The sequence below is a fragment of the Labrus bergylta genome, chromosome 10 (assembly GCF_963930695.1).
Source record: "Labrus bergylta chromosome 10, fLabBer1.1, whole genome shotgun sequence".
Taxonomy (NCBI): Eukaryota; Metazoa; Chordata; class Actinopteri; order Labriformes; family Labridae; genus Labrus; species Labrus bergylta.
Genome location: NC_089204.1, coordinates 25,439,297 through 25,452,535, shown reverse-complemented (window position 1 = coordinate 25,452,535; position 13,239 = coordinate 25,439,297). Strand labels below are relative to the sequence as shown.

The 13,239-nt window shown below is 38.3% G+C and overlaps 2 protein-coding genes across 2 annotated transcripts; one reads left to right on the top strand and one right to left on the bottom strand.

The window, feature by feature from the left end:
• The first annotated feature begins 559 nt into the window (after nt 1–559).
• znf511 (zinc finger protein 511) lies at nt 560–5,318 on the top strand. Its single transcript, XM_020642967.3, has 6 exons — nt 560–804; nt 936–1,009; nt 3,267–3,468; nt 4,064–4,188; nt 4,601–4,864; nt 5,122–5,318. Exons 1-6 carry the CDS (start codon nt 634–636, stop codon nt 5,192–5,194), a joined length of 909 nt encoding a protein of 302 aa, XP_020498623.2. The 5' UTR covers nt 560–633; the 3' UTR covers nt 5,195–5,318.
• Nucleotides 5,319–5,652: 334 nt separating this feature from the next.
• msx3 (muscle segment homeobox 3) lies at nt 5,653–8,504 on the bottom strand. Its single transcript, XM_020642965.3, has 2 exons — nt 7,954–8,504; nt 5,653–7,316 (listed from the first exon to the last, which is right to left on the bottom strand). Exons 1-2 carry the CDS (start codon nt 8,297–8,299, stop codon nt 6,910–6,912), a joined length of 753 nt encoding a protein of 250 aa, XP_020498621.1. The 5' UTR covers nt 8,300–8,504; the 3' UTR covers nt 5,653–6,909.
• Between the last annotated feature and the right edge of the window lie 4,735 nt (nt 8,505–13,239).

Below are 13,239 nucleotides of genomic sequence, written 5' to 3'. Positions count from 1 at the left end.
TGTATCGACAACTTTTAATCATAGGCTGCATCCGACTCTTTATTTTAACTCTTTATTGTTATTTTACTGAATTCAAAGAACAGTAATGTACAAATACTTAAGGTAAATAGAGAGTAGCACATGTTAATCAAATGAAAGAGGGATTAGAATAACAAAATAGTATTGTACAGAGGTTACATGAATACGGACGTCCCATGAAGTAAACAAATATAGTATTTTTTTTTTTTTTTTTTTTTTTTATTTACTTTTTGGGACATAAGGGAAGTTGGAAAGCATAAATAAACAATTAAAATAATATATACCAGAAAGAAAAATAATAATAATAATACATTTAATTTGTAACGCACAAAACATCTCAAAGTGCTACAGGAAGAAAAATAAAATAGAAACAAAAACAGATTTAATCAACTAAGCAACTAACGAAAACTAAAAGCACAAGCAGAAGGCTTTGTGTATATACATAGACAATAAAGTAAATAAATCAACAAAGATGCATATTTAGATTTTTTTAACACCCGCCAAAATGCTCATGACGTCATCATTCCGCGACGATTACAACCACAACAACAGCAGCAGCAGCAGCAGTACTTTAACGACACAGTCAAAGTGGGCAAATGAAAACGTCGGGAAACGATGCTGCAGCCAGAAACAGCTCGACTTCTAACAGAGGGACAAATGTTAGTAAAAAGCAGCGATGTAGGAAACACACAGGAGGAGCCGGGGCTCAGTGAGGCAGAGGAGGGAAACCCGTTCAACTTCACCCCGCAGCTCCTCCGCCTGCACCGGGACCACCAGCTGTTTGAGGTAACTTAGCAACAAGACGAATAACAGACTGACCAATAACAACACAGTGAACCTACTGACTAACACGTTCTGATATAAAAACACTGTTTTCTATTCACCTGTCGATATAAAAACTGATGAATCTGTTACAGGATGGAGACATTCACAGACACATGTATCTACAAGATCTCTACGTCTCAGAGACAGACGACAAAACAACCCTCAGGTAAGACTATGTCAATCAAACTTTATTTATACAGCACCTTCACACAAATTAAATTGCAGTTCAGACAAGTGCTTAACAAGAGTGCAGAAAAGTTGTTGACAAAAAGTAGTTTGTAAAATCATTGAGAGACTAATGCACACCAATAAGAATTTAAAAAATAAAATAAAATAAAATACGACACGTAAAAAATACGACACATAAAAGCAACAAGATATTAAAATAAATACATAAGAGGAAAATGTTTAAAATTCTCGTAGGATAAAAAAGACAATACAGTAATGTTAAGATTACAAGAGTGCAGAAAAGTTGTTGACAAAAAGTAGTTTGTAAAATCATTGAGAGACGAATGCACACCAATAAGAATTTAAAAAATAAAATAAAAAATACGACACATAAAAGCAACAAGATATTAAAATAAATACATGAGAGGAAAATATTTAAAATTCTCGTAGGATAAAAAAAGACAATACAGTAATGTTAAGATTTGAATTGATATAATACACTATATAAAAGCAAGACTGAATAAATGAGTTTTAAGACTGCGTTTAAAAAATCTCGATATTCTGAGCTCCTCTCAGACCCTCAGGAAGGTCGTTCCACAGTCTTGGAGCGTAACAGCTGAAAGCAGCATCACCAAAGGTTTTTGTCCTGCTCTGTGGAACAACTATCGTTGGGCTGTGGGCTGTGTACAGCTAACAAGCAACAAACTCTCTTCTGTAGTATGTAGCACACGTTATTTTAGTCCTATAAAAAATATATGAAAGAAGATTTGGTGTATAACGCAGCACATTCACACACTGCTACCAGTCAAGTGTATTTATATCACATTTCAGCAACAAGGCCATTTAAAGAGCTTCACACACGACATCAAAAACATCATGACAAACATTTTTGTACTTTTATAAACTCAATGCAAACAATTACTACAGATATTATGCAGTAAGATTCTACAATTCTACAGTTCATTTAGCAGACGCTTTTATCCAAAGTGACGTACATCAGAGAGTAAGAACAACACAAGCAAGGATCTAGAAAAAAAGGAACAATGTCAGTAAGAGCAAACGTTCAGCTTTGAGTCTGATTGGACACACAGGTGCTGACAGGAAGTGACCAGAGGCAAAGCACAACATTGAGGGCAGTTCTTGAGAGCTCTAATCAGTATAGAAACCATCTTATAAGTCGTCGTTTATCAAACAAAAACAATCGTCACAACCATCATCATCATCAATGATATCGAGACCATCATCATTAAGTTAGTAGGTATTCATGAAAGAGCTGGGTCTTTAGCTTTTTCTTAAAAGTGCAGAGGAACTCTGCAGGTCGAATGGAGTTTGGAAGTTCATTCCACCACCGGGGGGCGACAGAGGAGAAGAGTCTAGTTAGAGACTTAAGACCCTGTTGTGAAGATAAGAAGATAGGAGATAAGATAATCCTTTATTGATCCCCAGCGGGGAAATTCAAGTGCTGTAGCAGTAAAAGACAAGAAGAAGAGCGTGCATATAGTACAAATAAAAATTTGAATATATAGCAATAAAATAAAAATAAAGATAAAGGTACTATGTATTTACGACTATTATAAGCAAGAATTAAGTAAACAATACACCAATTAAAATCTTACCTATACACCTAAAACTATACAGGACATTGAGACATTATTAAGTGGCAAGTTGAATTTATAGTGACCAGTTAGTAGATCAAGACAGAGTTGAAAATAAGGTGGCCAAAAGTAAGCAATAAATATCAACATAAAGCATCTAGAAATGATATGAAATAAGTGACAGAGTCCAGGGTATGTCAGTGTGACAGCCACTGCTGTTGTACAGTATAGGTTGAAATGAAACCACCATACCCAAGTTACTATTATATTAGAGTAATACAGGTGATATGTTAAATGAATGGAATTATACTTGACTTTGACATCATATCACGACTTAGTGGTGTACACACTACAAGATAATCGGGCTGATTTCCACCCTTCGACCTGGTTACCTGGGTATGACTATTTTGTGTCTTATTTCTAATTCAAAACACTTTTTTAAATCTTGTTAAGCATACTCCACTATTGGTCGTGTGGGCAAATCTCTTAATTTCATCCCAACATTTTTTACTCTTAAAAGAAAGAAATTAACTACCAAATACATTTTGCGCCTTTTTGGCAACAACTGTGGCTTACATCTTTTCCAATGATGGGTAATCCTGCAACCAGTTAATGTCAGTGTGGGTCAGTCACTGTCGTGCTCCTCTTGTCTTCTCTCAGTGTGTCAGAATTCGCCTGTCACATTTCTGGCTGCAGTGCAGTCTTCAGCACTTTAGAGGAGTACGAGCACCACTACAACTCCCTGCACAGACATGTGTGCTGCTCCTGCCGGCGCTCCCTGCCAAGTGCTCGACTCCTGGACATTCACATTCAGGAGTGGCACGACTCCCTCTTCACTATCCTCGCCCAGAGACAAGATATGGTAAGTCAAAAAGACAGAATGTCTCTCTAGTTGTGTTCTTTATGATCTTATTATGAACTTCATATTCATTAAGCTGAGAGCAAAAAGCTGTACGCAAAGCAAATTATTTTAAATAAACTGAAAATTAATGTTTTATCTTACATCTGCTATCCCATGGTTTGGGACACTCACTCAACATACAGTAGGTAGGCATTAGGGAAATAACCCTTGTTGTTATCGGGCATGGACTTAAGCCAGTAAGGCCCCTTTTCTCTGATCATGATAACAATTTCAACTTAAAGATTGTGGTTTAAAATAACACTTTGGGGAAAAACCTGTCTCTTGTGTTTAATATGTTTGCATCCTCACATTCAAACTAAATATTATACACATTTCCTGTGTTTGTCATTACAAATCTGATTTCTCTCCAGCTCCTCGTATCTTCAAAAGACCTTAATAATTAAGGTGTTTTCATCTAAAAGTTCAAAAACGATGCCTATACTTTTAGTATTCATTCAACAAGTTTGTCTAGCGTAAGCTCTTGTTGAATTATAAATAAATATCCCAGAACGTCACACGTCTGAGCTGATTCCTGACACCTTCTTTACATTTTCAGTACCAGTGTTTGGTGGAGGGCTGTGGACAGAAGTTCAGGACGAGTCAACACAGGAAGCAACATCTGATAAAAGTTCACAAGTATCCCCCAGACTTCAGATTTGATAAAACCAAAAAGGACCGAGGGTAAGGCTGTACCTCTTCTTTTGTCCACTAGATGGCAGCATAGTGCCAGAAGAGATGTGAGTCCCTGCAAAGTTTCAGTCAAAGAGAGTTGTGTTTGTTAATGTATAAGGATGATTCTCACTGAATTGAATCTTTTGTGTAAATTGTTGTAAAATTGAAGCAGTATTTGTTTTTTATTATTTGAAATTCTTTAGTTGAAAACTTTTTTTTGTGAGATCCTTGGCTGCTGTCTTTGAAACTTTTTTGAATTTCACTTTAAAAATGAAGCTCCGGAGTTGATTATTTATTAAAAAAATAATATTCTGAACTACCAAACTGTAAAATATTGTCTTAAAAAGCCTTGTATGTGTATGTTGGTTTAACTTTTCTATTTATTTCTGATATCTTTTTTTTTTTTTTTTAATGGACACAGGGAGACAAAGAGACCACAGCAGAAAGACACATCCATGGAAGTAGCAGAGAGTGTGTGTGAGTCTGAGGGTGTGTGTGAGGTTATGTGTGATGTGCTGTCTGACCAACCCGAGCACGGGGAATCCATGGAGACGCATGTGTCGGAGGAAGAAGCTGCTCGCACGGCTACATCTGCCATTACTGAGGATCATGCAAACCTTTCTGCTGCTGCTCACAGCGCGGAGAACACAAGCTCTCAGCCGCTGAAACCACAATACTCCTACAGGTGAGTCTGGATATTCTCATGCTGGTAGTAAGAACGTCAGCTGTTTTGAGAAATGTTAAGGTTAACTCTGGGAATTCAGAAAAAAACAAGATTAAACGTTGCAATAATGTTGGTAACTCTGGGTTAGGCAACATATATCATATTATGTCATTCTAATGTATGCTGGTTGACCGCTTCATTTTATTTACTACTATATTTTTTTATTTAAACAACAAGCAGTCAGAAGTATTAAACAGCACCCATGAATTGTCCCACAGGGTCCCTACAAACGTGTGCTTCGGTCACGGCTCAGTCCGAGGCTTCAGAGGGCGACGAGGAAGGAGGAAATGATGAAACACCAGAGTTAAACTTTCTCTTCTTCATGATGTGTACATTTATACCCGTGCTGGGTAACATAGTATATTCAGAATCCTATGTGTCGGCCTTAAAATAAAATGTTTTTATAAAATATAAAGTGTTGTGTATAGGAATTTATCTACAGGATGAAGAATAAGTGGAGTTGTGTGTTCTACGCTGCTGTGTGGCTCCCGTCTCACAAAGCATCTTTCCTGTTTTCAGTTCCTGCATCACTGTTGTCTTCATTTTTAACAAGCTTTTTGTCACATCAGCTCCTAAAAAGTATATGTTGACCCTGATCTGGTTAAAAGTGTGACTTTAATCTAAATGCATGTGTTGTACATTTAAAACAATGACTGAATGCAGCTCGATACTGTATCTTTAAATTACACGTCATGTGAATGTTTTCAAACTAGAAAACTTTGTGGGGGACAAAAAAAAAGAGAAAAAAACAATATTTACATAATAGATTTTAATAAAGTACAAAACAACTTTTCACACATCAAATATATAAAATATTCTGTACATTAATGACTGATCGTCGTCCGTCAGTCATGTTGAGCATTCTGAGTGTTTGCAAAAATAGTTAAAGACCTTTATTTATTTTACATGTAGTGATGAATCTGTCTGTGGTCTTGGACTTTTAAGAGCTCTTTGAACATCTGTGCAAATCGAAAAATCTCCCCTTTGAGGTAAAATTAGAATGAACTGACAACAGTAACTTTGTACAACTGAGAAAAATAATGAAGTTAGAACCAAGAGTATGACTTACAGATTGTAATTCTAAATTCACTTTGAAAGATCTCATGGCTGATATAACATTGACCAATTCACTGTGCAGTATTCAACAGCTTCATGTTTGAAGATAAAACCTCTAAATAATGTTTTAAATTTCATCACAACATCAAAAAAAAAAAAAAAAACACACCAAGAAGACTCAGTGTGTCTCGTGATTTTCTAAAAATAATGATTATAAATATAAACAGACAGTCTCTGTTCCTCTAGCTGATACAGAGAAAGTCTGATGATAAGCCATAAATGATCATTCAGTCCGTCAGAGTATACTAAGGGTCTAATTGTTTTCGCTCTGCTGCGTTTACGGTCCTCCAAATAGAAACACTCAAGATGAGGAAATGTCAAAGGCCTCTGGTAGGAAACATGGAAAGTTGTTGCTTTAAACCCAAATTTACAGGCATTTAAATAAACATGTCCTCTTAACGTGCAACATTCAAATGAGAAAACTCAAGTTCATGCAATGAAAAGCCCAGAAAGGCTCTACACTTAAAAACGTATTTTTAAACCTGCTCTGGGGAATTTTAGAAGAACAGATTAAACTGAATTTAGACTACTAAAAATGTCGATAATTAACTTTAACTTAAGTCTTCAGTTTTTCATTTACAGAGAATTAACATGAAATTGTAAAGGCATGACAATCAGCGGGAGAGAAAATAAATCATTTTTCTCTATCCGAAAGGAGCAAACTTCAATAAAGTCTATGTCAGAAACGAACAACATTTGTGTTAAAAAAATATATGTTTTGTGGTATGACGTTATTTCAGTTTGTACAAATACGGAATTTAAGATATTTAAAATAAGATTTAAGGCAGGTGGTCTCAGAAAATGGATTTGTTTTGCAGTAGGGGTCGGTTGCTATGTGAAGGTATTTTTAAGGCAGCTGTCCGGGTGATGCAGTTCAAAGTTAACTCGGGTTAAGATAAGTAGTACATCCCATACGGTCCACGGAAGAGTCCCGGGACATGTAAGGCAGGCCGCGGTCCGGTCAGGGCCCCGTACAGGGCCGGAGCGCCCAGCGGTGCGTTCAGGGGTAAAGGAAAAGCGAAGGCCGGCATCAGCGGCTTCGCGGCCAGTTTGTACTTCTCCAGCTCGGCCTCCTGCAGTCTCTTGGCTTTGGCTCTGCGGTTCTGAAACCAGATCTTGACCTGAGTCTCTGTGAGGCCGAGCGAGCTGGAGAACTCGGCTCTCTCCGCGATGGAGAGGTACTGTTTCTGACGGAACTTTCTCTCCAGAGAGAGCAGCTGAGAGGTCGTGAAGGGAGTCCTGGGTTTCCTGTTGTTCTTGTGTTTCCGAAGGTTGCACGTGCTGGGGCTGGGAAGTCCTGGAAGTAGATTTAGAAAATCACATTACTACTGCATTATAATATATATAAGCCATATGCACCATGTAGTTAAAGTCACACTGGCACTATACCAACACCCTTAAAACAACATCACAACACTCTTGATGACAGTAACAGGCAGTGCAGGAATAGCCTATTTAATGTGCAATAGCATGTTTAAAATGTGCAATAATAAAAAGGTCATATAAAATGTAAGACTGCACAGAGGCACTTAAAAAAAACTTAATTCTTTTTTTTTTAAAGACCATATTACGTAGGCTAATGTGTAAGTGTGTTTGGTTGAATGCTAGTGGACATGAGTGTGTGTTTTATTTTCAATAAATGCTTTCTATTTTTTTTAATCGATGATATAGCTTAAGTAAAGTCAAGAAAAAACACATGCATTGGGGGAAACATCTAAAAGTTTAATTATCACTCCCCGTCGTGTTAAAGGGGTGTGATTATCAGTGGACGATGTTTTCACTTTCTAACATGGAATCAGTTTACTTCTATTTTGTACCATCTTTGTACTGTTTCATGAACAGTTTGAGAACGTAGAAAGTTTCGTAAAAAAAATGTAGGTTAGGCCTACTCATTTTTTAAATAGCCTAAGAAATAACAGTATTTTTGCGCTTACTTGGAGGGGATGCGTAAGGAGCGTGAAACCAGGGGCTCGACTCCCTGTCACTGAGGTCCACCGCCTCCGCTTTGGACCGATAGAGTCCCCTCGGTGACGCACACTCGGTCTCCTCCACTTGGACGCAACCTGAGCCGGGCTCGGGGGAGCGCAGGCTTCTGTCCGGCGTCCTGTCTGATATGAGAGACTCCACGCTGAAAGGCAAATCTGAACTTTTGGGTTTATATCTCCTGACGGATGACAGGTCCAGCTCGTCCGTCACCCGGTCCTCTGGAGAGGTTTCCCCCGGAGCAGCCGAGGGAGGTGATCCTTGCGCAGGATTCATTACGCACGACTGAGGTGCCATACAATCAATTTCCCTGCCGCTCTCTTTGCTTCTGTTGTTGTTTTCGCGTATTCACTCGAGGAAATCTGTGTTATTGCCCAGGTTCCTCTGGTGAAGCGCAGCTGCTTGGTGAACTTCAGTTTTTGCGCACGTAATCTCCTCTCCTCCAGTGAAGTGCAACAAGTTTCTCTTTCATCTTACCGCCTGCCTATCAGCGTGTCGTTGTTTCTACGTCACTCTTCTTAAAGTGTTTCTCATAGGTCAGGCTTTTAATGACAGTGTTTTGGTCTTCTTCACGGGCCTGTGGTCCACTGACGGACGTGAAACTCTGTCAGGGGCGGAGCGAAGAATCCTATTCTCATAATACACCCACCCCCCACCTTTTTGGACTACCCTGTCCCCCTCTCCCTCCACTCAAGAATTTATGCTGACCTTCTCCCATTGTGGGCTCCTACATCAGCACCATCATCCTGCACAATACTGACACACTGGCATTGGTTGGTTTAATTTGTTAACACTTAGAAAATGCAATAAAACACCTGTGACAGCATGGAGACATGTAGAGGCGAGAACTTCTTTGATATTGCCTGAGACTTTTCATTATTTCACACTGATAATGCTCATGATATACTTTATGATGGATGTTAATGATAAGTTTTTAACAATATTCTGCTTCTATTGTAAATGTTGTGACCTCTAAAAATCAAGACTTGACCGCCCCTTCCAAAAGAGCTTCACTTGAATATTTAAGTCCTACTTTGAGATTATATCTATAATGAATATTTTACTATTAAAAGTGTTTTGAATAGATTTTTGTAATATGCAAGATGTTTCTTCAGAAAGAATTATCAACAACTCTGCAGTTTACCTTCATTTAACTCTGTTTTTTGGTTTTCCTGCCCCAACATTATTGTCTTAATTTGCTCTTACCTTACGCTTATCAACTCAGTATTAATGGCTGTCAGCCAAAGTTAGCAACTTGCAAGTGAGCATACAGTTTGCAGTATAGCAGCTGAGAGGAAGACATTTAAGCCATCAGTAAAGATCAAAACAGATCTACAGATTGTGTTTACAGCTTGTGCACTGACTTCAGAGATACCAAATCTTTTAGTTTGAACCAATATGTTGTTTAAAGAAGAAGCAATAAAAAGTCAAAAACACTTCCAAAACATCTTAAATAAAAAGAACAACCTTGGGTTTCAGCCCTTGGCAACTTCAAAATAACCTCAGTTATGTTTGTCCGGGCCCAGCCCTAATTCTATTTATTTCTATATTTATTTGTATCCTCGTTAACCACTACCAAGATAGCAGCTAATGCTCAGTGGGTCACACATGTAAACAAAACATAGAAACAACTTTAAACCAAAGGCAAAAAAAAAAAAACAGGCAAAATACCAAAAAGACAAACTGTATGATTTTAATATCCTTATAAAACTCCATATGTGACATTTTCTTTATAGAATACATCACACAAAAATCCATTCTCAAGCAGCGCCCCCTTCAGGCCTGGAGCACTTCCATTGCTGCCATGGTTTTCCTGTTGAGTTTGTATTTGACTTTGCTGCATTTATCTATTTGCAACATGTTTTGCTGTCAGTGCATTTATTTTTTGCCTTTCGGCCACACGTTGCTTCATTTGCATTTATTATTTCGCACCAAACAAACAACGATTCTTGTTTGTTTTGTTGCCTGTTACAACTTCTTGTCTGCCATCGTCCAGGATCGGGAAAAAAAAGGAAAGAATGCCAATTTAAAAAACTGATTCAAAATCTCTCCACATATGTGTCTCAGTGAAATCAGTTCAGTAAAGTTTGTTTCATCATGCAGCCAGAGCCGTAGTGCTGTTACTTCTTGTAGCTTCTTGTTTAAAAAGTTGAGCCTGAGAAATGTTGACAGTAGTTTATCACTTTCATTAAAGCAGTAGTGTGATACAGGCGGTGATTTACTGTTCTTTTTATACGCTCAAGAGTTATTATCACTATAGATTTCTATCTTGTGGCCTGTAATCAAATTATCTATGGATGTGTACTGCACATAATTCAACCTATTGTGCTCATTGTGTGCAATCCCTTTGAGAGACAGTAAAACCACAACTAATGTTGCAGAGGCCCATTGAGGAGGCCAGTCCAAATTGCTCTTGTTCTGTAGCTCTTCAAATGAAATAATTTTCAGTGAAACTCAATATGTGAGAGTATTTTTTTCCTCTTTTATGGGAACTGTTGTTTGGCCTGCAGCAGCTCACTGACTGTCTCTCTGTAGGACAATTGTTTAAACCCAGTTAACTGTTTCTCTGCCCGAGGTACATTTCTGCTTTGATCCTGCTGCGCCTGGCGCCTGTCTGCTCTCTCTCTCCCCCCTCCCTCTCTGTGTGACAGTGATGGATCGCTGGGAGGCCGTACGAGCTTTCAATGACTGTAATTTAGTGCCCGACAACATTACATTCTCCTCTACTTACAGTGATTATTACCACTCTCTCTCTCTCGCTCCTCCTGTTTGACAAGGGATGTAGTGCTGTCTGTAATGTTTTGTTTCACTCGCATTGTTTCTTAATGAAAGAGTCGAGGCTGTTTCCTGCTCATGTGAGCTGCACAGGAATGCCAGAAATTCTATAAGTTCTTTCACTGACTATCTCCTCAATTTGTATGTCTCTATTATTATTCAATTGAAACAGGAAATTGGACATTCATTTTTTATAAGTGGGATTTTTTCTTGTTTTTGGGTGTTTCACTAAAAAACAAACAACGTGTCAAATGGAGCCAGAGGTCCTCTTCTGCTAAGTGCTACCATATTAGAAAGAAGAAGATATCCTTTAGTAATCCCTCAAGGGGAGATTCACTTTAACTCTGTTACTGAGACATGCTACACACATTAGGCTGAAATACACACACATGCACAAACAGGATCCTATGGACATGGATCCTATGGAGAGATGTCAGGGTGAGGGGCTGCACATAAAAAGAGCAACCGAGTAGTTAGGGGTTCGTCGCCTTGCTAAAGGTCACCTCGAGAGGGAACGGGCACCTCTTCAGCTACCAGACCAATTTCCAGACTGGTTCTGCACCGGGGCTTGGACCGGCGACCCTCCGGTTCCCAACCCAACTCCCCACAGACTGGGCTGCTGCCGCCACAAAACCCTGATACTGCTTTTTAATATCTGTAACAATGCAGCTTTTTTCCTTCAATTTGTGTGAACTGAAATATTAATGCACTATATAGAATGTATCAGCTGAGGCTGAAGATAACATCATTAGCAGTTCTTTGGTGATGATTCAAAGTATTGATCAGGTGAAATCAATATAAAGTTCAGAGATCAACAAATATGTTTTCACTTTGTACAAAATTGTTGTGCCACTTGATCCACTTAAGAATCAGATACTTCGCTGGATAAACAAAGACGTTGGCCTGTCTTTAGCACTAAAGGAAAAATCGCCAAAGCCATAATGTTTTGACCTCAATGTGACATTGAATCCCTTCTTTGGATTGTGATATGATCTTTGCTGATTTTGTATTGTGTAATGAAACCTGTTTTGGAAATAAAACAAAATGATTGAACCTTTTTCTCACCTAAAACAACTTTAATGTGATTTGACTGTTTTACTTCTGAAGTCTTGCAGAAAAAATTGTAAGTTATAAAATAAATACAGTTCTTTTGGATATAACGGAAAATGTAATCTATATTAATATAAACTGTTGTATTTTGAGATATACCTGGTCATTTTTATACATATAAATATTTAGTTAAGTGGTTCTCAACTGGTGGGTCGGGACCTAAAAATGGGTCGCAGAGCTGTTTTCAGTTGGCCACAAATGTGTTAATAAAAAAAAAAAAAGTTTGGATCAAAAAGTCAATGAAGCTCTTTATTAACATGTTTGTTTTGTTCTATTTCCTTTTTTGTCACATGTTTCGTCTGTAAGCGGTCCAAACTGCACCATTGTTCATGAAATAAATCTGATTGGTTGAAAAATATCAGGAATACTGGGCGTGCATGAGGCTAGACCAGTTGAGAAGCACTGGTTTGGATACTTCCCTTTGTTTTAGGCGCCGCAAATATCTGTAAGAAATGTCATGACAATTTATTCAATATTGAACAATTTATCTAAAAAAAAACAGAATCATAAAGTTCACCTGCTGGTTGACTTGAGGAACATTCAGTGGGTTTTAAGAGGGTATATTGGACTCTATAAAAATATTGTACTTTATTTTTGTATTTATAAAGCTATGATCTTAGTTTCCCACAAAACACACACACACACACATACACTTAAAAAACCTGCTGGCGTACCAAAGTGGAGAAATGTTTAAGGAGCTGATTGCGGTTTCTAAAAGAGTTCTCCTTTCGTACCCAACATGTCGAGGCAGGCTCTTTATATTTCATTTTTTAAATCGTCCTCTTTCATGAGAGTTGGCAGGACCTGCAGTTATCCTAAGCAAACCGTGGGGAGGGGGCTGGAGTCGTGTGGGATAAACATTTATGAAACGCACAGCGGGGGAACTCTGCGGTCAAAGTGTATCGTCTTAAAAAGAGACGGGAGGCCCGCCTGGTGGAGCATAACAGAACATTATCCCGCGTCTGAGTGGAGCTGCCAACATTCGTATGTCAAAATGTCAAACTATTTAAGATCGCAAACCTTCTTTTCCATTCTGACCTTTATAAGTATTCTGTGTATTGTGACGCACACATTGAAGTGTTAATTGTCACATGCACATGTATTGAATTATTTCATATTCACCACATTATCTTCACTTTAACTTAAAGGTACAGTGTGGACTTTCAAAATGTTGTGAAACAGCTTCAGCTTAATGCCGATGCCTCTACATGACCACGAAGAGCTAACCAGACTCTCATCAACATGATTGTCTCATCTGTTAGTTTTTAATGTCTGTCACTGATACCACCAGGCCGGATTCCCATGACACTGTTTACAGCACGCAGCCCGAATGAGCCTTTGTTTACGCTTAG

Coding starts and splice junctions, on each gene's coding strand:
- msx3 (XM_020642965.3), bottom strand. CDS start 8,299: ATGGCACCTCAGTCGTGCGTAATGAATCCTGCGCAAGGATCACCTCCC. Junction 7,317..7,953: donor TCCTTACGCATCCCCTCCAA/GTAAGCGCAAAA, acceptor ATCTACTTCCAG/GACTTCCCAGCCCCAGCACG.
- znf511 (XM_020642967.3), top strand. CDS start 634: ATGCTGCAGCCAGAAACAGCTCGACTTCTAACAGAGGGACAAATGTTA. Junction 1,010..3,266: donor GACGACAAAACAACCCTCAG/GTAAGACTATGT, acceptor GTCTTCTCTCAG/TGTGTCAGAATTCGCCTGTC. Junction 4,865..5,121: donor AAACCACAATACTCCTACAG/GTGAGTCTGGAT, acceptor ATTGTCCCACAG/GGTCCCTACAAACGTGTGCT.